This window comes from Mustelus asterias, chromosome 2 (genome assembly GCF_964213995.1).
Source record: "Mustelus asterias chromosome 2, sMusAst1.hap1.1, whole genome shotgun sequence".
Classification (NCBI taxonomy): Eukaryota; Metazoa; Chordata; class Chondrichthyes; order Carcharhiniformes; family Triakidae; genus Mustelus; species Mustelus asterias.
In genome coordinates, this window is record NC_135802.1 from 153,358,914 (window position 1) to 153,383,643 (window position 24,730).

At 44.3% G+C, this 24,730-nt stretch overlaps 2 protein-coding genes across 2 annotated transcripts in view; one reads left to right on the plus strand and one right to left on the minus strand.

Moving 5' to 3' along the window:
- The window catches only part of LOC144479671 (beta-galactosidase-like), a 77,284-nt gene extending 74,933 nt beyond the window's left edge, over positions 1–2,351 (plus strand). Inside the window, exon 16 of the mRNA XM_078198673.1 lies at positions 1,448–2,351. Coding sequence (XP_078054799.1) covers positions 1,448–1,672 — 225 coding nt within the window. The 3' untranslated portion in view covers positions 1,673–2,351. The remainder of the gene's footprint in view (positions 1–1,447) is intronic.
- Positions 2,352–17,154: 14,803 nt separating this feature from the next.
- Positions 17,155–18,731, minus strand: LOC144504020 (C-C chemokine receptor type 4-like). The gene is made up of 2 exons (XM_078229175.1): positions 18,639–18,731; positions 17,155–18,369 (listed from the first exon to the last, which is right to left on the minus strand). The coding sequence occupies exon 2, from the start codon at positions 18,356–18,358 to the stop codon at positions 17,282–17,284; it is 1,077 nt and encodes a 358-aa protein (XP_078085301.1). The 5' UTR covers positions 18,359–18,369; positions 18,639–18,731; the 3' UTR covers positions 17,155–17,281.
- Positions 18,732–24,730: the final 5,999 nt, after the last annotated feature.

Genomic DNA, 24,730 nt, shown 5'->3' on the forward strand with positions numbered 1-24,730 from the left:
AGTAGTTTGCAACCTTCTGGAAGTTTCTCCAGAAAACTCCCAAATTCCAGGCTCATGTAACGTGATCTCCCATTAATCACCGGCCATTTGAGTGGGCAGGAACTCGGTGTGAATGTACACCATGGAGCCAAAGCCAGACATTCAGGTGGAAGCGAAGATGCAGAGATGGCCAAGCAGAAGTTCACAATCTCCTGTTTTCCCCCCACTATTCATAGGACCATAGAATCGCTGCAGTGCTGAAGGGGGCCATTCGGCCTAGTGATGCTGCACTGATCACAGTTCCACCCAGGCCCTATTACCGTAACCCCACACATTTACCCTGCTAATCCCCTGACAATAGGGTCAATTTAGCATGGCCAATCAACCTAACCCACACATCTTTTGGACTGTGGGAGGAAACCCACGCAGACATGGGGAGAACGTGCAAACTCCACACAAACAGTGACCCAAGTCGGGAATTGAATCCGGGTCCCTGGCGCTGTGCCACCGTGCCGCCCCTAATTGTCACCATTTGAATTTGTACCACACAAAGAATAAACTTTTATTTTTATATGTATAATATATATATAGCATATTTCAGTCTCTTCATGCTAATGTGTGCCAGTCTGGTAGCATTGTGGTTATGTCACTGGGCTAATAATCCAGAAGCCTGAATTCATAATACAATAAACTTGGGTTCAAATCCCACCCCGGCAGCTGGGGCAATTTTAATTCAGTTAATTAGGAGTCTGGATGAAGAAGCTGGTGTCTGTAATGTCTACTGGATTGTGATAAAGACCCAGCTTGTCTATAAATGTGACGAAGGGTCATCCAGACTAGAAACGGGCGGCACGATGGCAAAGTGGTTAGCACTGCTGCCTCACAGCTCCAGAGGTTGGGGTTCGATTCCCGGCTTGGATCACTGTCTGTGTGGAGTTTGCACGTTCTCCCCATGGTCTGCGTGGGTTTCCTCCGGGTGCTCCGGTTTCCTCCCACAGTCCAAAGATGTGCGGGTTAGGTGGATTGACCATGCTGAATTGCCCCTTAGTGTCACGGACTGCGTAGGTTAGAGGGCTTAGTGGGGTAAATATGTGGGGTTACGGGGTAGGGTTTAGGTGGGATTGTTGTCGGTGCAGACTCAATGGGCCGAATGGCCTCCTTCTGCACTGTAGGATTCTATGATTCTCTGAAACATTGGCTCTATTCTCTCTCCACCCATGCTGCCAGAGCTGCTGAGATTTTGTACCATTTTCTGTTTTGGTTTTTGCAATCTATATGGTCCTTTAGGGAAAGGAACCTGGATTTGCTCTGGCTAATGCCCCATGAACATATATGACCGGATCATCGTTAACCAGAGGGTGAAACTCAGCCCGAGATGTCAGGTATTTTCCCACTTCGTCAATTTGCATAGCGCCGAATCTCGGGACTGTGAGGCCCGTAAAATGTTTCTTTTATGTTTTTGTTTCAGGGTCAGGTGTGGATCAACGGTTTCAACCTGGGTCGCTATTGGCCGACTAGAGGGCCCCAAATCACCCTGTACGTCCCTGCTCACATTCTCAGCACCTCCGCAGCCAACAACATCACCATGCTGGAGCTGGAGAGAGCGCCGTGTGGAGGAGCGTTGAACTCCAGCTGTGTTGTGCAATTTGTCGACACCCCGGTTTTGAATGGTACCATCCACTCAGACCTTTGAATAAGCATGCTTGGCATGAATGAACGTTGTTACCCTGATGTGAAGGGTTAGTATGTGAGAGGAGGGGTGGTTACTGACAATGGTGCCTGTTTTCAATAGAAGACAATGCTATTCTATCAGTTTTTATTCCACTGGCTGAAGCTGCTGATAAATAACCAGTGTTGCAATCATAGAACCGTCCTGGGAAAATACTGTAAGGAGGACAATAGGGAAGTAGGGAATCGTTTGCACAAACCTCCGCCTTTCCACTCTCAAAAATGGTGAAAGCCCCACTAAGCCTTGAGAAATCTTTCACTGGAGTAATAGATAATGGCCGGAATGTTACGACCGTTCACGCTGGTGGGACTTTCCCATCCCGCCGCGGTGAATGGAGATTTGGCCGGTCGCCAAATTCTCCGACCTCGCTGCAGCGGGGGAGTGTGGCGTGAACGGGCGGTAAGATCGCGCCCTATGTGTTTAAAAAATATATAAAATCGCTCAAAAATGTAACTGCTTTTGAGGTGATGTGACACTGGTTAGATTAATATTTACCCTTATTTGATTTAAAAATAAGCTTCACAGAAAATCAGGGCACGGTTGTCAAGTTATCAATGAATGTAAGTAATAAATTCTGACTACTATCAAACTTCCTCTTGTATTTTTAATGCAATAAATAAAAGTCTCCGAGATTTTTTGTTCACCTGTCTGTGCAAGTCTCAATGGAGTCTTTTGATTGTCAGATTGAAATCGAGTGGGCGCTCTGCAGAATGTTTCACATCCATTGCTATCAGTTACTTCATCTTTGACATGCACAAGGTGTTGGAGAGTAGACAGAGACAGTCAGCAGTGGATAAACTGCAACCTTAAGCCTGGTCCCACCGGTGAGGCAAGCTCAGAGACACAGTGACGCACACCTCCTGTCCTCTTTCAGCCTCAGGGAAACCGCTTTGGTAAAGCAGCAATTTCTAGTTAGCAGATCAAAAAAGATATAAACACTGTTCAAAAGGGAAGTCTCACAACACCAGGTCAAAGTCCAAAAGGTTTATTTGGAATCACGAGCTTTCAGAGCGCTGCTCCCTCATCAGGTGAGTGACTCCACCCACCTGATGAAGGAGCAGTGCTCCGAAAGCTCATGATTCCAAATAAACCTTTTGGACTTTGACCTGGTGTTGTGAGACTTCTTACTGTGCCCACCCCAGTCCAACACCGGCATCTCCTCATCTTGTTTAATTTGAGTTTATTTATTAGTGTCACAAGTAGGCTTACATTAACAGTGCAATGAAGTTACTGTGAAAATCCCCTAGTCGCCACACTCCGGCGCCTGTTCAGGTACACTGAGGGGGAATTTAGTACAGCCAATGCACCTAACCAGCATGTCCTTTGGACTGTGGGAGGAAACCGGAGCACCTGGAGGAAACCCACACAGACACGGGGAGATCGTGCAGACTCCGTACAGACAGTGACCCAAGGCCGGAATTGAACCCGGGTCCCTGGCGCTGTGAGGCAGCAGTGCTAACCACTGTGGTTGAAAGGATTAGTCGACAGTCACAATTAGATATTGGCACAATCACTGTTTGGGATGCCCTTCCCATGTTACTGGGATATAAGGGTTTTTTTAACCCAAGTTGAATTAAGGTGGCAGACCGTGAATGGATTCTGGATAGACCTTTCAGTGGCAATTCATTCCAGAGGGAATGACAAATTCTAATCAATGAAACACAGGAGAAGACCATTCATCCAGTGTCTGCACTCTCCTTTGCTGTACAATCTACAAGTAATCCCACTGCCTCATGTACAAATCTTAACCCATAGAATCACAGGATCCTTACAGTGCAGAAGAAGGCCATGTGGCCCACCAAGTCTGCACTGACTCTGACAGTGTACCTTACCCATGACCTCCCCTCTGCCCTAACCCACACATTTACCATGGCTAATCCACCTAACTTGTACATCTTTGGACATTAAGGGGCAATGTACCATGGCCAATCCACCTAACGTGTACATCTTTGGACATTAAGGGGCAATGTACCATGGCCAATCCACCTAACCTGCACATCTTTAGACATCAAGGGGCAATGTACCATGGCCAATCCACCTAACCTGCACATCTTTGGACACTAAGGGGCAATTTATCATGGCCAATTCCCATACCCTGCACAGCATCGGTTCACAACCCATGCTGCCAATATTGATCTAATTTCTCCTTTAAGAGGCCCAATGGTTCCTGGCATCGATTTGTGAAAGGCACTTCAGTCGTTTGCTGATCAAGGTTAGGAATTCATGCAGTGCGGGCGATTGTGGTTGACATGGAATGAGGTTGTGCGGACAGGTTGGGAAGTCATTTTAGAGCCAGGAGTGACACTTGTGGACCCTGTGTTGCAAAGAATTGCATCCAAACTATTCTCCAGAAGCGTTGGCCTCCTGCAGTACTGTCTGCGCGGGAGCTGCACCGTTGCATGTACATGGCAACGTTTCTGCGCAATTTCCCTCAACAATCACTCTCAATCCAATCCCTGAGGAAACATGGGGAAACATGGCTGAATCCCCAAGGAGATTACCTTTGGTGAACTGGCTCTTGCCAGCTGTACAGCGAGATGGATTTTCCCAATTTCACTGTTTGAAGAGTAAGTAAAGGAGGAAAGAAAAACAAACTTGGAATAACTTGGTGAGGCATCACACACAACATTTATTGAATATTGCATATCCAAAACAGCAGCAATAAAAGAACCAGCATCTGCCAAACCTCAGAATGCACATCCTTGCCCGTCATTTAATTATTTTATTTTATCTAGCCGGTGAGTCAATTCAGAACTGACTCTCATTTACAATTATAGCCTGGCCAAGAGGCTAAAGCCACAGCGACAAAAGTTACACAACAATGACAATATTGAAACACTAAAAACAGCAAAAAATAAGTTAGCAGCGAAAGAGAATTGATGGTTTAGTAAGTCCAAGTGTCAGTCATAGAATAGAATCCCCACAGTGCACAAGGAGGCCATTCGACCCATCAAGTCTGCACCAACTCAACGATAGAGCATCTGATCCAGGCCCTATTCCTGTAATCCCAGATTTTTACCCTGCTAATCCCCCGAACCTACACATTTAGGGACACAGAGGGGCAATTTAGCATAGCCAATCCACCTAACTTGTACATCTTTAGACTGTGGGAGGAAACCAGAGAACCCGGAGGAAACCCACGCAGACATGGGGTGAACGTGCAGAATCCACAAAGACAGTTCACCCGAGGCCAGGAATCGAACCCAGGTCCCTGGCGCTGTGAGGCTGCAGTGCTAACCACTGTGCCACCGTGCCGCCCTCAGTCAACAGAGTCTTAACCCTTTGGCGAAAGGCATCCAAGGTAATAAAAGGCGTTTGCTTCAGCTATACCAGGTTCCTGTCACTGGAAACCACAGACTGAAATTAATTAAAAGCAAGGACTGCGCTCACTCCCGGAGTGACCAATTGGATCAAGTTACATGACCTCGGCTTATGAGAAGAGATAGTAAAACGTAACAACCTTTTCAAATAGGCAGGTGTTTTCCCAAGCAAGATTCGATAAATTAACAGAAGCTTAAAGTTTATTTATTAGTCACAAATAAGGATTACATTAACACTGCAATGAAGTTACTGTGAAATTCCCCTAGTTACCACAGTCTGGCACCTGTTCAGGTAAATGCACCTAACCAGCACGTCTTTCAGAATGTGGGAGGAAACCAGAGCACCCGGAGGAAACCCACGCAGACACAGGAAGAACGTGCAAACTCCACACAGACAATGACCCAAGCCAGGAATCAAACCCGAGTCCCTGGCACTGTGAAGCAGCAGTGCTAACCACTGTGCCACCGTGCCACCCCGAGTGGAGTTGGTCCCTTGCTTGCAATGAGCGCCAGTTAGTCAGGGAGTACAGGTTACAGAGATGGGTGTGAAACCAATCACAAATCTAATTGCAGAATGAACGAGCACGTCTAACTCAGCGAGGGAGGTTTTGGAGGTTTTATAAATGAGGTCAGCGTAATCGAAAAAGCAGGCAGGATAGACTTCTGAACTATTATGTCTCTGCAGGCCTGGGTAAAGCAGGGCCTATTGCGGCACAGAAAACCAAGTTTAGACTTAATCTTAACTTGTAAAATGTCAACGTGAGAATTAAAAGTCAAAACGCAGTCCAGCCAGTTTCTGAGATATTTCTAAATGGAAACTTGCTCAAATTCAGAGTTATCAAGCATTAACTTTTTGTGATCAGAGGTAGACTTTTTCCTATTAAACAGCCTAAACTTGATTTTAGCTGAGTTCAGCAGAAGACAAAAACCAAAAGATGCCTGTGGTACATTAGCAGAACTGAGTTGCAAATTTTGCAAAACAGAATGGATGGATGGACCCACAGAACATAATACCGTGCTGACTCTGATGTCATAGCCCTTGGAGAGAAGTGGCTATAATCGGAGATTGTCATATCTGTAGAAGGGGAAGGATAGCATGGGCTTGGAGGGCCGAAGGGGCTGTTCGTGTGCTGTCCTTTTCTTTGTTCTTTAGCGATATTAGGAAAGGAGGGAGAGGAGCAATAGGCACAACTTACCCCAACAGGAAATAAAGAACTTCAGCCAGAATAGCCGGGTCAGGGTAAGGTTTTGGATAGAGTGTTAGTGAAAAGCAAAACTCTGCTGGGAGTCACCTGCAGAACTGGTGTCGGTAGCGATGCAGGGTGTGTGGGAAGGGTTGTATGAGTGCCGAGATCAGGGAAGCACGCAGCAAGAACAAAATGAAAGATTTTAATTTTCACAAAGACTGGTGGGCGTGGGACAGCTCAGGATTTGCAGATTGTATTCAAGACAATTTTCAGAACAAGTACAAGCAAAACTGAGGGGGATGGAAACCTGAAATAAGAACAGAAAATGCTGGATAAACTCAGCAGGTCTGGCAGCATCTGTGGAGAGAGAAACAGAGTTAACCTTTCGAGTCCATATGACCCTTCTACAGAATGAAGAGGGTTGAAGTATAATGAATTATATAGTTAGAGAGCTCAGACAGCGTAAAAGGGCAGGGATAGGTCGGAGCAAAGGAAATCCATGAACATTTGTCAATTGGTCCTTTTCTCCGACCTATTCTTGTCCTTCTTTCCTGTCCCATTTCATCCGCCCACCTCTCCAACTACATAATTCATCACATTTCTACCCCTCTTCAGTTCTGTATAGCCAGACTGCACCGACAGTAATCCCACCCAGGGCCTATCGCCGTAGCCCGCATGCTAATCCTCAGACACAAAGGGGCAATTCAGCATGGCCAATCCACCGAACCCGCACACCTTTGGACTATGGGATGAAACCCACGCGGACACAGGGAGAATGTGCAAACTCCACACAGACAGTCACCCAAGGCTGGAATTTAATCCGGGTCCCTGGAGCTGTGAGACAGCAGTGCTAACTACTGTGCCACCAATCCGCGCCCCCCCGCCACTGTGCCACCCCCGACAATGACAGTCACACCCAAAGCATCAGCTGACACGCATCATCAATATGAGCTTTATTCTGATTCGAGCTAAAGTTTGATAAATTGACACGGTCAGCAGTGACTGTAGGTCCACTACATCATATATGGTCCATCGCAAAAAATCTACAAAGGGTTGTAAATTAAGCCTAGTCCATCACACAAACCATCCTCCCATCCATTGACACCATCTACACTTCCTGCTGCCTCGGGAAAGCAGCCAGCATAATCAAGGGCCCCATGCAACCCGGACATTCTCGCTTCCACCTTCTTCCATTGGGAAAAGGATAAAAAAGTCTGAGGACACGTACCAACCGACTCAAGAACATCTTCCTCCCTGCTGCCAGCAGACCTTTGAATGGACCTACCTTATATTAAGTTGACCTTTCTCTACATCCTAGCTATGACTGTAACATTACATCCTGCACCGTCCTTTCCTTCTCCTCTATGTCTTGCCTCTACAGTACACAAGAAACCGGAGCACCTGAGGAAACCCACACGGACACGGGGAGAACATGCAAACTCTCACAGACAGCGACCCAAGTCGGGAGTTGAATCTGGTTGCCTGGTTCTGTAAGGCAGCAGTGCTAACCACTGTGCCACCGTGCCGTCTATCCAAATTGGCTGACATATTTCCTGCTTTATAATGGTGACTACACTTAAAAAATACTTCATAGGCTGTAAAGTGCTTTGAAGCAAAGGGTGGTCGTAAAAGATGTCATTTAATTTTTATCCCTTTAACAAGCAGAGCATAAGAGAACATTGTGAAATTACTGACCAGAATGTGACTCAATTTGATATTAGGCTTGAGAAGAAGAAGAGAGCCACGTGCTAACGTTTTAAATTTAAGGAAGGAAGACTTTGAAGGAATGAGTAATTAACTAACCACAGTCATATTGACAGGGCTGTTAATGAGTAATTTAAAGACAAACTGTGGGACGCATTCAAAGAACTATTTAGTATGAATCTAAACTAGTATCTAGATAGAGAAGCTGCGCATCACTAAAAAGCAAAGTGAGCTTGTGTGGTTAAGCACCACATGCAATAGCTCAGGGAAGAGACCATGTCAAGATTCAATAAAAGGCTTTGATGGATGCCAGTAAATGTAGGCATCCAGCAAACTGAGGGAGCTGTGAAACACAAAGGAGGGATACAGTGAAAGTGATGAGAGGTCAGATAGGATCGATATCGGGCAATGCTTTCCTCTGTTCAGGGCATCCAGACTAAGAGGACATAATCTTAAAATCTGTGCTACGTCATTGAGGAGCGAAAACAGGAAACACTTCTTCACGCAAAATGTAACGGGAAGGTTGGGGAGCAGGCGGGTAAGTGGAACTGATTCGCTTCAGATCAGCCATGGTTTGAATGGCGGGGCAGGCTCAAGGGGCTAGATGGCCCACTCCTGCTCCTATTTCTTATGTTCTTAGGTAAATCTGGAACTCTTTCCCCCCCCCACCATCCACCCCCCAGAAAAAGACAAGTCTGTCCCACCCACCACTGGGATTGTTTGGTCCCATCGAAAGTCAGTAGGTTTTTAGCCGGGGTGTTCGATTTCCCGTGGCGGGTTCTCCCCCTTTTGCTGCTAAATTTCGGAGGAAAATGTTGACATTCTCTCGTGTTGCCCCTTACTGAGTGTCAGTATGCATCAACAGCAATTCCTGTGAGTTGGTGCCCTCATTACTTCACAAAGCCCACGCTATGTTGTTGCTGAGAACTGTATCAAGCAGATATTGCACCTGATAAGCGCAATAGTCATGTGGGTTTAAAAGAAACTAGTTTTCTGTTTTTTGCGTAATTGTGCAAGAAACACCTTCACCCGTCTGCACGTTCTGTTTTCACTGGGTAATTATCTGAGCAAAGCAGAAGTCAATGGGGAACCATTTTACACAACATTTCCGCTGTGAGAATAAACCGAAAATTGGTTCAGACCTGAGAACTGAGTGAAGACAGTCAGAAGGAGAAAGGGGCAATGATGGAACGAACACAGGTAAAGACAGGCTTAAAGAAGAGAAATGGACAAAGACTGGATCACAAAGCAATGAGAAAGGACAGGGAAGAAGTGATAGAAATGAGAAAAGGTATCGAATGATAAAATCAAAAAGTCACACAATCACATAGAGTTGAAATTGGTGTACAGTGAGCAGGTAAAACAGGAAACAGCAAACTCTCCACTCCACTCCCTTCTCAATGGAAGTGTTACTGTTGCCCATTTTCACTCCTGATTTAGGCCAATTTCATGCCCACAGACTCATAAGCATGAACTTTCAGGGTTGACGGAGGGAGTAATTCAATAATTCTGCCTTTGCAGGAACTTTGCATAAGGAAGTAACTTTATTTATTAGTCAAAAGTAGGCTTACATTCACATTGCAATGAAGTTACTATAAAAATCCCCTAGTCGCCAAACTCCGGCCCTTGTTCGGGTACACTGAGGGAGAATTTAGCATGGCCAATGCACCTAACCCAACACGTCTTTCGGAGGAAACCGGAGCACCCAGAGAAACCACGCAGACACAGGGAGAACATGCAAACTCCACACAGACAGTGACCCAAGGCGGGAATCGAACCCGGGTCCCTGGAGCTGTGAGGCAGCAGTGCTGACCGCTGTGCCACCATGCCATCTTGACTCTGGGGTTCCACTGCCCAGATTACATTCAGGTTCGGGGTATGCTGAAGAAATGCCCCACACCCAAATAACGGAGTCAAAACATTCCACAATGTCAACTTTCCCATCTGCCCTTGCGAATGCACGTCACTGCTTTAGAGGCACAATTGAAGGAAAGACAGACCACCTTGGCATTACCCACCCAGTAGACTGTGTAGACCTGGCAACACTTTCAAGACTGTTTCTAAGAGTTGCACTTCAGTCAGGAAGCTTTGCAGGAGCTGCGTCCATTGCTGCAGCCAATTCTCAAAACTAACCTCTGCAGCGCAAGCAGCTGTCACAGAAAGTGACCACAATTCTCAACTTCTTTGTCAGCCTCTATCTTCCTTTAAGATGCTCCTTAAAGCTTATCTCTTTGACCAAGCTCTCGGGCATCTGACCAACTATCTCCTCATGTGGCTCAATGTCATACTTTGTTTTATAATGTACCCTGGGAAGCTTTACTGCATCGTAGATGCTCTACAAATATGCATTTATGATACAGGCCCAGTCTATAGAGCCCTGGGCACCATTGCCAGATCAGTCAATCGCTCACTGGTTTAGAGAGTAAGTTACCAATGCTCTCTTTGACAATTAAGGCAGCTATATTTATGCAATGTAATAACATTCCCTCCCAGGTCCAAAGAAGACAATCACTTTTCCAGACTGACCTATGCCCCAGGGCTTTTAATGTCACCCATGTGACATGCCTTGCCTCAAAAGTAAGCCTCCCAAATTCATTCTCTAAATGCTCAACTCATTTCCGATGGCGTTCTCCCCGTGTCTGCATGGGTTTCTCCGGTGCTCCAGTTTCCTCCCTCAGTGCAAAGATGTGCAGGTTGGGTGGATTCGTTGTGCTAAATTGTCTCTTAGTGTCCTCATGATGTGCAGGTTAGATGGATTGGTCATGGTAAATTGCCTCTTAGTGTCCAAAGATACGCAGGTTAGATGGATTGGCCATGGTAAATTGCCTCTTAGTGTCCAAAGATACGCAGGTCAGGTGGATTGGCCATGGTAAATTGCCTCTTAGTGTCCAAAGATATGCAGGTTAGATGGATTGGTCATGGTAAATTGCCTCTTAGTGTCCAAAGATATGCAGGTCAGGTGGATTGGCCATGCTAAATTGCCCCTTAGTGACAAAAAATGTGCAGTTAGGTGGATTGGCCATGTTAAATGCGTGGGGTTACGGGGATAGGGTCTGGGTAAGATGCTCTGTCAAATAGTCGGTGCAGACTCAATGGGCCAAATGGCCTCCTTCAGCACCATCAGGATTCTATTCCATTCTATTCTATGGATCTATGGCCAGCGCAGAGATCTGCGACATCCCTGGAGCTGTCGGCTGCAGCAGTCTAGTGTACCAGGTCTTAGTGTCAAAGGCCAGGACAGCTACTGGGGCTGGCCTAGGAATTCCTGCTCCCACAATGCCTCGTGATGATTCTTGAGAGGCGCACCCAAGCGCTGCAATGAATCATACACCCAGGCAAGCATAATAACTGAATAAGCGATTCAGATTTTTGAAGTAAGGCTCTGCTATCTGGACAGATCAGGGCGTGTCTCGCAAGAGGTACCTTGCACCCTACTGCGATTTGTGGTAACATATTGTCTGCTTCACAGCTTTGCAATTGGGTTAGGACTGCAGAGAGATACTGCACAAAATACCAGAGAGAGGTTGACACTGGTGGGGCTACAGATCAGCCTCTGAAACGACAGAAGTGCAGGCGGAGAGCTAACTGTTGCTGGACAACCGAGAGACAGATTGTTTCTTAATATTGGAGATTGATATAGGTCAGCTGGAGGCCATTTGGCCCATTGAACCTATGCTGACTTTTTTGAAAGTCCAACTTCTCCCACTCCCCTGCTCTGAACACACAGGTGAACTGGTTCATTGGCCTAACTGGAATCCTTTACTCTTTACGTCCAGCTATCAGATTCTAACTCCGAGCCTCATACTTCAGCACATTACCCTGTACCTCAATATCCTTGCAAGAGAGCTAAGCAGCAGACAGTCCCTACATCAAATGATCCAGCCATTTATTACACCCTTTTACAGCTTCTTTTGTATCGACAATGCAGCCATGGAAATATTCCACTGAGGGATCGAGTGGCTGTTCTGCTGCATTATACTTTTTAAGGATGAAGTTAGTGTCAGGGGAACTAGCTAGGGTAAATGCATGGCTTTATGGGGAATAGGGCCTGGATGGGTTTGTGGTCGGTGTAGTCTCAATGGACCAAATGGCCTCCTTCTGTACTATAGGGATTCTATGATTCTGAAGTCGCAACTTCTTTCAGGACCTCAAGTTCGGGGCTTTTTAGATGCCACAGAGTGCAAAAATGAAGATTCATTTTGGGAAACTAACAGGGTGCTGCTGCCATGTGGGAAATATGCCTCTTGTGACACTTACAGTAAGAATTTCTCTGCTAGGAAGAGAACTGTCGATATATCAGAGATGTGGAGATTTGCATTCTAATCAGTATTCTGTAACTTGATTTCTGTGTCTGTGCACTGCTGGAGAACAGATTTCCACTCCATCTGATGAAGGAGCTGTGCTCCGAAAGCTTATGGTATTTGCTACCAAATAAACCTGTTGGACTTTAACCTGGTTTGTGAGACTTCTTATTGGATATATCAGAGACCAGGGGCAGGATGGAACTGACGGTGTTAGAAAAAGCCTTGAGGGAGTCTAAGAAATATCCTTTGTCCAATATCAATGAGCGATGAAGCTTTGACAAAGGGTCATCTGAACTCGAAACGTCAGCTCTTTTCTCTCCTTACAGATGCCGCCAGACCTGCTGAGATTTTCCAGCCTTTTCTCTTTTGGTTTCAGATTCCAGCATCCGCTTTTTGCTTTTATCTATGAGTGACACTGCCCTGTGTACTTCACACTCTGTTTGACAGTGACCTTTCCAGCTGGCCCCCTAAGACGCCCATTGTTCCTCGCCACTGCAGATGGTGGAATTTGAATTCAATTAAAAAATCTGGAATTGAAAGTCCAAGCACAAACTAGTCAGACTATATATTGTTCTTGTCATTGAAGTCATATTGTTCATTGTCAGTCTTGTCATATTGTTTTTGTCACAGGGGAAATGGTGGCTTAGTGGTATTGTCACTGGACTAGTAATCTAGAGACCCAGGGTAATGCTCTGGCGACCTGGGTTCAAATCCCACCATGGCAGCTGGTGAAATTTGAATCCAATTTAAAAAAAGCTCGAATTAAAAGTCCATGAGAACATTGTCGGAAAATCTCCTCTGGTTCATTAATGTCCTTTAGGAAAGGAAACCTGCCATCCTTACCTGGTCTGGCCAACGTGTGACTCCAGAGCCACAGCAATGTGGTTGATTCTTAAATGCCTTCTGAAATGGAGGGCAATTAAGAATGGGCAACAAATGCTGACCCAGCCAGCGATTCTCTCCTCCCGTGAATGAAAAGAATATTACAATATAAATGCAGTGAATATTCTGGCCAATATTTAACCAACATTATTAAAAGTGACTATCTCTGATCATTATCTCATCATTCTTTGTGTGGACGGCACGGTGGCAGAGTGGTTAGCCCTGCTGCCCCACAGCGCCAGGGATCAGGGTTCGATTCCCGGCTTGGGTCTCTGTCTGTGCGGAGTCTGCACGTTCTCCCCGTGTCTGCGTGGGTTTCCTCTGGGTGCTCCGGTTTCCTCCCACAGCCCGAAAGACGTGCTGGTTAGGTGCATTGGCCGTGCTAAATTCTCCCTCGGTGTACCCGAACAGACGCCAGAGTGTGGCGACTCGCAGGTTTTTGCAGTAACTTCATTGCCGTGTTAATGTAAGCCTACTTGTGACACTAATAAATAAATGAATAAATAAGTTTTTGCTGTGGACAAATTTGCTGCTATATTTTCCACATTACAATGGTGCATCAATAATCCATTATTGGGACACTTGGGGACTTTCTGAGGTCATTCATGAACAGAACTTTATGAATAAAACTTAATTTCTTTGTTCATATTATAACCTTCTTTTGAAATTAACTAGAAAACTCACAGGCATTTTATTAGTGGTGTGTAAATGACAGAAGGATTTTTGATTAGTTGGTTTAGTTGTGTGGAAGCCATTTCCGTCACCCAAACGCTTTCCTTGAACTTTTAAAATTTCCCGTGATTCATCTGCTGAGCGCTCACAAGCCGATTTGAGGTCAAGGAGATCTGCAGCTGTGTAACCCTGACAGTCCCAAACCTGGGCTGGTGATTAGTAAGTGCTGCTTGATATGTCGCATGAGAGTCAGTGGTGTTGTAACTGTGTGTGCAAACATGTAATGATGTAATTACAGCTGCCCGCCGGTGTCTGTACTGAGAAGAACATTGTAATGCCAACATTTTACCAGTCGGCACTTAGATTACACATAGGGAATTGTAATGGAAAACCTCAGCAATTCCATACAGGTTTTGAATATGTTACTATGGACTAAAGAGATGCCGGCATGGATCAGATCACAATTTTCCCCCCACTTAGTCGGAGAGGAATTTCCCAGATTTTTTTTCCCCATATTGGCCCTGGGGTTTTTCACTCTGGGTTTTCGCCTCTCCCTGGAGATCACATGGTCTGGAGTGGGGGGGTGGGGGTGAGTTAATAGGTTGTAATGAACAAAGCATCGTAGCTGTGAGGGACAGCTCGGTGGATAGGATATTGGTATGTAGATAGGCTGGAAAAATGGGCGGGGATCCTGGATTCAGGATTCAATCCTGGACCGGGGAGCGGCGCGGGCTTGGAGGGCCGAAGGGCCTGTTCCTGTGCTGTATTGTTCTTTGTTCTTTGTTCTTTGTTAGTCATTTTTTTGGGGAGAGAGGTGAATGTTGCACCAGTTCTGAGAGGGATGGGGCCTATACATGCCGGTAAAACCTGGCTTCAACGAGATCAGGCGCCATTTTTAAAAGGCGCCTCGATCTCAAAATGAAATTGAGGGCTTCCTTCCCTTCCCTTCCCTCACCTCCCCCTCCCCTCATTGAAGGGATGTTTACTCAGCCCCCCCTCCCCAACAAAGATCACCAGCATTGGGGCATTGGTGCCCTCCCAATGGGTCCTCCTTCATGAACCCTCTGCTTCCCCCTTTCATGAGCCCCCCTCAAGTCCCTCCCTCCATGTCCCAGCTCCTTCATGTTCCATCCCCCTCAGGTTCCACCCCACCCATGCTCCAGCCCCCACCCCCACCTGGGAAGTTCCCACTTAGCAGTACCAGGTTGGCACTGCCAGTCTGGCACTGCCATTTGGGCATTGCCCAGCCATGTCCCCAACCACCAGGGGCTCCAATGTCCTCTGAGCACACCTTGCGTGACCATCATGCCTGGTCTCCGTCCAAGAGTCAGAAAATCCTGGGAGCAGGGAAGATTTGCCCTTTCTGGGCGGGAACCAGATTACTTCTGGGAGCGGTGTGTGGGAAGATACCAATGAGGTTTCACGCTGGTGCAGAATGTGTGAAACCACTCACCCACGATTCTCCAGCCCCGCTCCACTCTAAAGCGTTCTGCGCTGGGTGCGATATGGCTGGAAAATCACGGCCAATTATAGAGAAAATATTGATACTTAGGATAAACAAAATCCAGACTCTGACGGTTTTAACTCCAAGGTATCAAGAAAAATGAGAAAAATAGGCAGGGGTCTTCATCACATCATCCCTCCCCCCATCCTGACGTAAGTATCTGAATGAGCCTGAGCCCACCTGACTACATTCCCCATGCCTGTTGACTTGCCCCACAGCCATTTAACAACTGTCCCCAGCTGTGTCAACAGAGGTTTTCTTTGATGGGAGTCTGGGCTTTTAACCAAGCCTCATTATGTATGCTTGGCGGAGAGTCCATAAAATATTTTTTTGGCCACACATCTATAGGGAAGGGGAAAAATACCTGTTTGATAGCTTTATGATGCTATATTAAACTATTTTTCAACGATCTCTTTTGGCAATGGCACGATATTTATTTTCCACAAGATAAAGCGGTATCAAGTGCTTATTGCTTGTGTTATTGATATTTTGAAGGCCTGGGTAATTGACTCTTTTATGTAACAGCAGTTTTTTGTTGAAAGATGATCATGAATCAGTTCTTAAGCAGTTTCTTACATGCCATTGTTACCAGAGAGTTTATTAGTTTGGTACAGAGTACCACATATTGGGTGAATGGATATGGAAGTACTATGAGTTGGCACAGAGGGTATGATGGGCCATTGGTGTGGATGGAGGGCATGAGGTGGCACAGAAGAGGTATTGGAAGCTGGGTAAGGCTACTTGACCTTACCTTTCAAAAGGTTCCCAACTTCAGTTCCTGAGGACAGGAGTCATGGAGAGGTCGGCCCAACTCCACAAAAGCTGCAGGGAGCAATCCTGTGCCACAAAAGATTGGCGCCCAGTATTCCATTTCTAAAGGGCTCCAGGGCAAATATGACTCAGAGAGAATCTCGCCGAACTTCTCTATGTTTACCCTGTTATAAACCCTTTCACAATTTCATAGACCCTGACCTCCCAGTCATTCCCCCTGGAGAAATGAGTGCCAGTATGTTCAATCTTTCCTACTGAGTGAAACCTCTCATTCTGGTATCATTCCACTCAATCTTTTTAATACCTTCAGCAGTGCCTCTGTACCCTTGTCATAACATGGAGACCAAAATTGTTCACATTATTCCCAGTGCTTGAATCAAGGTTCTACATGAGTTTAATGTGATTCTCCTGCTTTTCAATTCTAACCGTCCAGAAATGAGCCGGTGTTTTTTTTTGCTTTTCTTAATGGCCTCATTAATCTGTGTTGCTAATTTAAGAGATCTGTGTATGTGTATACAAGGCCACTTTTGAATCATCAGGGCGGAACGGTAGCACAGTGGTCCGCACTGCTGCCTTACAGTGCCAGGGACCCAGGTTCAATTCCGGCCTCAGGTCACTGTCTGTATGGAGTTTGCACATTCCCTCCGCATCTGCGTGGGTTTTGTCCGGGTGCTCCGGTTTCCTCCCACAGTCCAAAGATGAGCGGGTTAGTTTGATTGGCTAAGTTGAGTGTAGTATCAGGGGAAATATGAGGGGCTACAGGGATAGGGCCTGGGTGGGGTTGTGGTCGGTGCAGACTCAATGGGCCGAATGGCCTCCTTCTGCACTGTAGGGATTCTATGATTCTATGATTCTAATCCCTATCGAGCACAAGGAGGCTATTCGGTCCATCGAGTCTGCGCCGACCACAATTCATAATGGAATTTAGACATTTGTTTTCTAAGAAGTCTGTGAACTCCTTTTTACTTGGTATCCAAACATATCATCTCTCAGTTTTCTATATCACTAACAGGCTGTTGTATTAATCTACCCCGCACAGTCAGGCTATTCTTCATGTAAATCATGATTGAAAAAAAAATTACGTCCACTCCAGTGTGAGATTTGCAGATTGATTTTATGGTTAGACATGGCTTAAGAGTAGCGTAGGTTTTGAACAAATGTGAGAACAAAGCATATATACATTCATTTACAGGCACTTCCATATTGTACAGAAACAGCTGAATGCTGAACTACATAAATGTGGACGATTCATGGTCACCAGAGGATTGTGAACGGATAGAGGTAGCAAAAGAACCTGAAGAAAACTTAAATTTGTCGCGTGCTTTATATTTAAGCAATGGAGACAGACAGCTGTGAAAAAGTCTGCGGAGGTGCAATCTAAATCTCTCCCCCAAAAATGCATAAATGACTGGGTTCAAACAGCAATGTACAAACGTGATGGATTCAGTGACTTGCTGGGCTATATTGAGACGTATGCGGAGTTGACAACCAGTTAAAACTTTTAGTTCTCTCAAAGACTCCAGGAACGTCACTATATTGTGCGGTGCCCAAAATACAAAAAACACTACCACAACAGCAGTGATCATTTTTATGGCTTTATGCTTCTTATAACTTTTGTTTTTTAGCAGAGTCTGAATTATTCTTGTATAACAGAAAACCATTACGGCCATTGGAACAAAAAAACCCAACACACTGTCTTTGAAAAGGATAAAAAGTTTCCAACTCGATAAGTTTTCTGATGGAAAGAAAGTGTGACAAACTCTTCTTCCGTCAATGCTGCCCGTTTTATTAAATATCATCGTGGGAAGAGAGGCGAATGTAGCTACACACCACATCACAGCACTCGAAATAATCCCGTTTCGAACTGTCCTAGCTCTGGATGAAGACACAGCGTGAACAATCGCAAGGTAGCGGTCTATACTTATCAGGATTATGAACATTAGGCCACCACAGTAGCCAAGCACATAAGCGACAATAACGATCTTGCAAAAGACATCTCCCCAGATCCATTCACCTTTGGCAAAATAAGCCCAGAAGGGGAGTGTTAGAACAAAAAGCAAATCACAAAATGCCAAATTTAAAAGATAAATGTTTGTCATATTCTTCAGCCGTTTGTATTTAATAAGAACACACATTACAAGCACGTTCCCTGGGAGCCCAAACACAAACACTAGTGAGTAGAGCACTGGTAGGAACGTTTCACCAAAAATCTTTGCAGATTCCATGTCGCAAGGAGAATAATTGTCTCCATAGTCGTAACTGTAGTCACTGGGTGCGCTGAGTGGCATTTCAGTTCTGGAACTCATCTCTCAACAAACTAAAAACAAACAAACACCAGTCAGTGATGATTATCACTGAATTAGTTCACAGTTGGATTTACAGAGCTAGGTTACAACTCGGTTCAAACATTAATCAGTCCAAATTAGTAACACCAAGATTACATGATGTTTCAGTGCGTACTGGTCATAAAGACCAATGCACCAAGAAGGGCAAATTCATTCTCCAGATTCAGCATTAATTAATCCGTTATTTAAAACAAGCTCTAAATAAAACTTAAGAATAAAACAGCATGCAAACGACACTTACTTTTTCTCTGCCGCTGGTAATTGTATCTTCTCTCAATATCCCAACAAGTTATCGCGTCAGGAAAAAGCACTGCAGTTGTTCATTCGAAGGGTGATGAGCTTTAACATGTAAATGAGGATTTACACAATTTCCTGTCATTTTTCTTTTGCCAATCAGATTAAATTTGTGCCTTCTCAAAGTGAAACTTTCACCAATTGGAAGTGTTTTCTCTGTGTTCTTGCTATTTAAACCCTCATGGGCCTCTTAAAAATCTTTTTGCAGCTTAGCCTTCTCCACTCAAAGAAAAACAAACCCACACAAATGTCTACATCCGTGTGAATATAATTCCTCATTGCAGGAACCATACAAATAAATCTATTCAGTACCTCCTGGTTGTATCACAGCTTGGTATGGGCTCCTGCTCTGAGCAAGACTGCAAGAAATTACAAAGGGTCGTGAACGAAACCCAGTCCATCACTCAAACCAGCCTCCCATCCACTGACTCCGTCGACACTTCCCGCTGCCTCGGAAAAGCAGCCAGTATAATCAAGGACCCCACGCACCACGGACATTCTCTCTTCCACCTTCTTCCGTCAAGAAAAATATACAAAAGGCTGAGGCCACGTACCAACCGACTCAAGAACAGCTTCTTCCCTGCTGCCATTAGACTTTTGAATGGACCTACCTTACATTAAGTTGATCATTCGCTAGCTATAAGTGTAACACTGCATTCTGCACCCTCTCCTTTGCTCGTCCCCTATGCACTCTGTGTACGGTATACTTTGTCTGTATCGGTCGCAAGAAACAACACTTTTTACTGTATTGCAATACATGTGACAATAAATCAAATCCAAATCATATCAGAGTGGGCACTATCTTCCTTGATGTGTGGTCTCCTAAATTGGGCTGGGCCTGAGCTTGTGTTTTATAAAGGTTTGGCATAGCTTTCTGGCGCTGTACTCTCTGCCTCTATGTATTGCGCCCAAGATCCCAACTATTTACCAAACTGCTCTGTAAACTTGTCTGGCCACTTCCAAACATTCGTGCACAAACATTCCCAGCTCTCCCTCTACTTGCACCATCTATGATTGTACATTTAGCATTCTTTGTGATGAGAGCGTGCAAGGGATTAAGGGAGTGTACCTCGTCATTATGAAAATACACTTGAGTTGTGTGGGTAAAATGAGGCCTATCCTTTGGGCTGCCATGAAATCAGAGGTGAAGCTTTAGAATCTTTAGTTGGAATGTTTAAGATATTAAAAGTGGGCTCAGTGGTTTCCAAGCTGTGTTGCAGATTTGGCAGATTCAAATAAATAATCAATTCTTGGACATTAGTAATGTAATAAATCTCGAGAATGAATTCTCCCGCTCTGTGCATCGGCATTCCTGATTCGAATGCTGGGGGCATGATTGCTCCAGGGATCCTGTCACTTTGAGTAGTTGCTGCCTCAGCACTCGTCCTCAGTTTGGTGAATGTCCTTCCCATTTGCTTCCACAAGCAAGGCACTGAGCCGGATTGGCCAACTCCCGCCTTGTTTCCTTTACACTGACCCTACTTGGAGCATTTCTATCTTTCCATTCTGAAGATTCCTTGCAGCAATACATTGAACAAGAGGACTACAATACAAAAGGAGGGATGTACTGCTGAGGCTTTAGAAGGCTCTGGTCAGACCACATTTGGAATATTGTGAGCAATTTTGGGCCCCGTATCTAAGGAAGGTTGTGCTGGCTTTGGAGAGGCACCAGAGGAGGTTCACAAAAATGATGCCAAGAATGAAAGGCTTGACGTATGAGGAGTGTTTGAGGACTCTGGGTCTGTACTCAATGGAGTTTAGAAGGATGAGGGGTGATCTCATTGAAACTTACAGAATACTGAAAGGCCTGGATAGAGTGAACGTGGGGAAGATGTTTCCATTAGTAGGAGAAACTAGGATCCCAGGGCACAGTCCCAGATTAAAGGGACGACCCTTTAGAACTGAGATGAGGAGGAATGTATGGAATTAATTGCCACAGAAGACTGTGGAGGCCAGGCCATTGAGTGTATTTAAGGCAGTGATAGATAGGGTCTTGATTGGTTAGGGGTTCAAAGGTTGCAGGGAAAAGGCAAGAGAAAGGGGTTGATAAACATATCAGCCATAATCAAATGGTGGAGCTGACTCGATGGGCTGAATGGCCTAATTCTGCTCCTATATCTCATGGTCTTAAGAATAAATCAGCATGCAGGTTGTATGTAACCACCTGAAAAGTTTCACGCAGATTGATGCCAATTAGAACGCATGTGGTATACTTGTCTTTATTAACTGAGGCATATAGTTTAAGAGCAGGGAGGTTATGCTGGAACTATATAAAAGATTGGTTAGGCCACAGTTAGAGAAATGTTGGATCAATTAGGATCCATGGGGCCTTTCAATGAAGAAAATGAATCATGGAGTTTCTACATTGAGTGTTTTCAATACTTAGTACAAGCGAATAAAATTGCAGATGCGCTGCTCATACCAGCTTTTCTCAGTATAATAGGAAGTAAAACCTTTAATTTGCTCTTGCTCTTGGTTCATCCAGGAAAGCCAAGAACCAATACTTATGCTGACTTGACAAGCCTCTTGAAGAACATCACTCCCCAAAGCCACGGATCATCACAGAACAGTTCAGGCTCCTTCGAAGGAATCAAGTGGAAGGCAAAAGCATTGTTCAGTTTGTGGCAACTTTGAAAAGGCTCACACGACATTGTGAGTTTGGCGAGTCATGAGAAGATACTCTTTGAGATTGTCTAGTTTGTGGTCTCCAAAATGAGGCTATCCAAAGAAGATTGCTCACTGAACTTGCTTTGATTTTAAAGACAACAGTAGAAATCGCAGTGTCGATGGAACTGACTCCTAAAGAGGCTTCACAATTTGGTTCAGGAATGAAGATCCATAAGTTGGGAAATTCCCACAAGAACTCAAAACATCAAAAGCATGTCACAGTTGTGCCAAAATGGGCTATTCAGCAAGCAAATGCTGCAGTAAGGATAGTCAATGCAAGAGTTATGGCAAAGTGGGTCACATTGCAAAAGCTTGTTGAGCTAGACTAACTTCCTCTGAGATGAACATTGAGAAGAAGAAATTGGGCATCCTCAAGAAGAAGAACAAGTTGCATTCTACAGAAAGAATTTACAACGTGGAAGAAAAGAATTATGACTGAAGAAGAGAATGTCCAGAAATATGATAAAGAGCTCCAACTTAGCATTTTATCCATACAACATGAATCACATAGATTCTGGCTGATTCCTAAGTTTAGTGGACAACCCATTAGGATAGAAGTTGAGATTGGTGATGCTGTATCTTTAATTCTTGAGACTACATACCAACAAAAGCTGAAGCATCTTCCTTTAAAACCAGCTGATGTGATTTTAAGGACATACCTGGAAGAGCTTGTGCCAGTAAAAGGCTACATCATGGTCAACGTAGAGTTGAATGGACAAACAGCAGAGTTGCCTCTCGATGTGGTAATTTTCCAGTTCTATTTGAGAGCTCATGGTTGGAGAAAATAAAGCTTAACTGGAGTGCTGTCAACAGATTGGTCGGTGCCAAATAGACCTATAGCACCTTCTGGATAAATACAAGAGTGTATTCAAAGAGACATTTGGCTCAAAGAAGGGAGTTGAAGTGAAATTCAAGTTAAAGCCTAATAAGAAACCAGAAAGTTTCAAAGCAAGAGCGGTGCCATATGCAATTCATCCCAAAACTGGAGAAGAATTATTATGATGTGTTAACACTGATGTGTTTAAACCAGTTACAATGAGTGACTGAGCAACCCCCATTGTACCTGTCATGAAACCAAATAGTTCAGCTCGTATTTGTGGTGATTTTAATGTATGCTGATCAATATCTGCTTCCTTTAATTGAAGGTTTGTTTGCTGGGTTATCAGATGGGCAAATATTCAGCAAGATTGAACTTTCATAAGTATATTTACGGATGAATGTAGCCACTGAATCACAACCATCATTACTCATAGAGGTCTTTTGGAATAGCATCCACACCAGCCCTATTCCAAAGATCGATGGATCAGATTTTAAGTGGTCACTCTGGTGTATCATGTTACCTGGGTGATATTCTAATTATAGGGCCCAGTGAACAAAAACACTGGAATAATTTGGAAGCAACATTGGAACGTCTTCAAGCACATGGTCAGCAAATTAAGAAAAAGTGTTCCTTTTTCCAGATGTCAATCCAGTATTTGTGGCACGTTATTGATAGTAAAGACCTACAGAAAAGATGGATGCTATTTTAGAAGCAACAAGTCTGATTAATATGACGCAATTAAAGTGCTTGCTAGGATTAATAAATTATTGTGACAAATTTGTTCCTAATTTAGCTGCATCATTGAAGCATTGCATAATTTACTATGTGTGAGGTAGCCATTGGACAGGACAACTGAATGTGAGTAAGCATACAAGGATGTCAAAGATGTTTTGCAGAAGTCTGAAGTATTGGTTCAGTTTAATCCGAAGCTACCATTACTGCTTACTTGCGATGCTTCACCTTTCAAATAGGGGCAGCAGTGTCACATATTCTACCTTCAGGAGAAGAATGACCAATACCTTTTGCTTTGCATACTCTGACTACTTTTAAATCTACCTGCGCACAGCTAGGAAAAGAAGCATTGAGTATAATTTTTGGCTCATAAAGGTTTCACTGTTATTTATATGGTCATCATTTCACATTATTGACTGACCATCAGGCCCTAACTACTATTTTTGGGCCATATAAAGGCATACCATCATGAACACTTATCTGATTGCAAAGGTGGTCACTGATCTTATCCACACGATATGAAGTGTTGTCAGTCAGACTGCCATGCTAATGGTGATGCAATATCATGCTTACCTTTTCCAATTGAGCAGACGCCACAAACTAGTTTTGCTAATATTCTTTATTTTTCACTTGGGGATCATTTGTCTGTGAAAGCTTCTCAAGTTCAGAGAGATACCAAAAATGATCCTGTGATGGGGAAGATGATGGATATTGTACTGAAAGGAACAATAGCTGGAGCGCATCGCCCACATCCTGATTTGAAACATTATGTGTCAAGAAGTCTTGAGTTGACCGTCCAAGGTGGTTGCCTATTGTGGAGAATCTGAGTGATCATTCCTCCTAGTCTGAATGGAAGAGTTCTTGAACAACTACATAAAGGACAGCCTGATATAGTGAAGGAATTAGCAGGTAGTTATTTTTGGTGGCTGGGTCTGGATGCTCAGATTGAAGGAAAATGGGGCAGTGTCAACCCTGTGCACGAATAACTACTTTGCAGCTTGTGAGTGGACTAAAATGCCCTGACAATGATTATGCATAGATTTTGCTGGTCTGTTTGAGGGTTACATGTTCTTAGTCATAATTGATGCACACTCAAAGTGGCCAGCAGTTGTTATCATCAGAGCTACTACAGCCATTGAAAAACTTGATTTGGTAAACTGGAACAGATTGTTAGTGATAATGGTTCACAGCTTACTTTGTAGGAGTTTTGAGGATTACCTCAATGTAAATGGTATTCAGCATATAAAATCTGTACCTTATCATCCACCAATCCATGGATTAGCTGAAAGATGTGGAGATGCCGGCGTTGGACTGGGGTAAACACAGTAAGAGGTTTAACAACACCAGGTTAAAGTCCAACAGGTTTATTTGATAGCAAAAGCCACACAAGCTTTCGGAGCTGCAAGCCCCTTCTTCAGGTGAGTGGGAATTCTGTTCACAAACAGAGCTTATAAAGACACAGACTCAATTTACATGAATAATGGTTGGAATGCAAATACTTACAACTAATCAAGTCTTTAAGAGACGAAACAATGTGAGTGGAGAGAGCATCAAGACAGGCTAAAAAGATGTGTACTAAAAATGTGTAAAAAGACAATACACATCTTTTTAGCCTGTCTTGATGCTCTCTCCACTCACATTGTTTCGTCTCTTAAAGACTTGATTAGTTGTAAGTATTTGCATTCCAACCATTATTCATGTAAATTGAGTCTGTGTCTTTATAAGCTCTGTTTGTGAACAGAATTCCCACTCACCTGAAGAAGGGGCTTGCAGCTCCAAAAGCTTGTGTGGCTTTTGCTACCAAATAAACCTGTTGGACT

Excerpts from the sequence above, each read along its gene's own strand:
- LOC144504020 (XM_078229175.1), bottom strand. The coding sequence starts at position 18,358 with ATGAGTTCCAGAACTGAAATGCCACTCAGCGCACCCAGTGACTACAGT.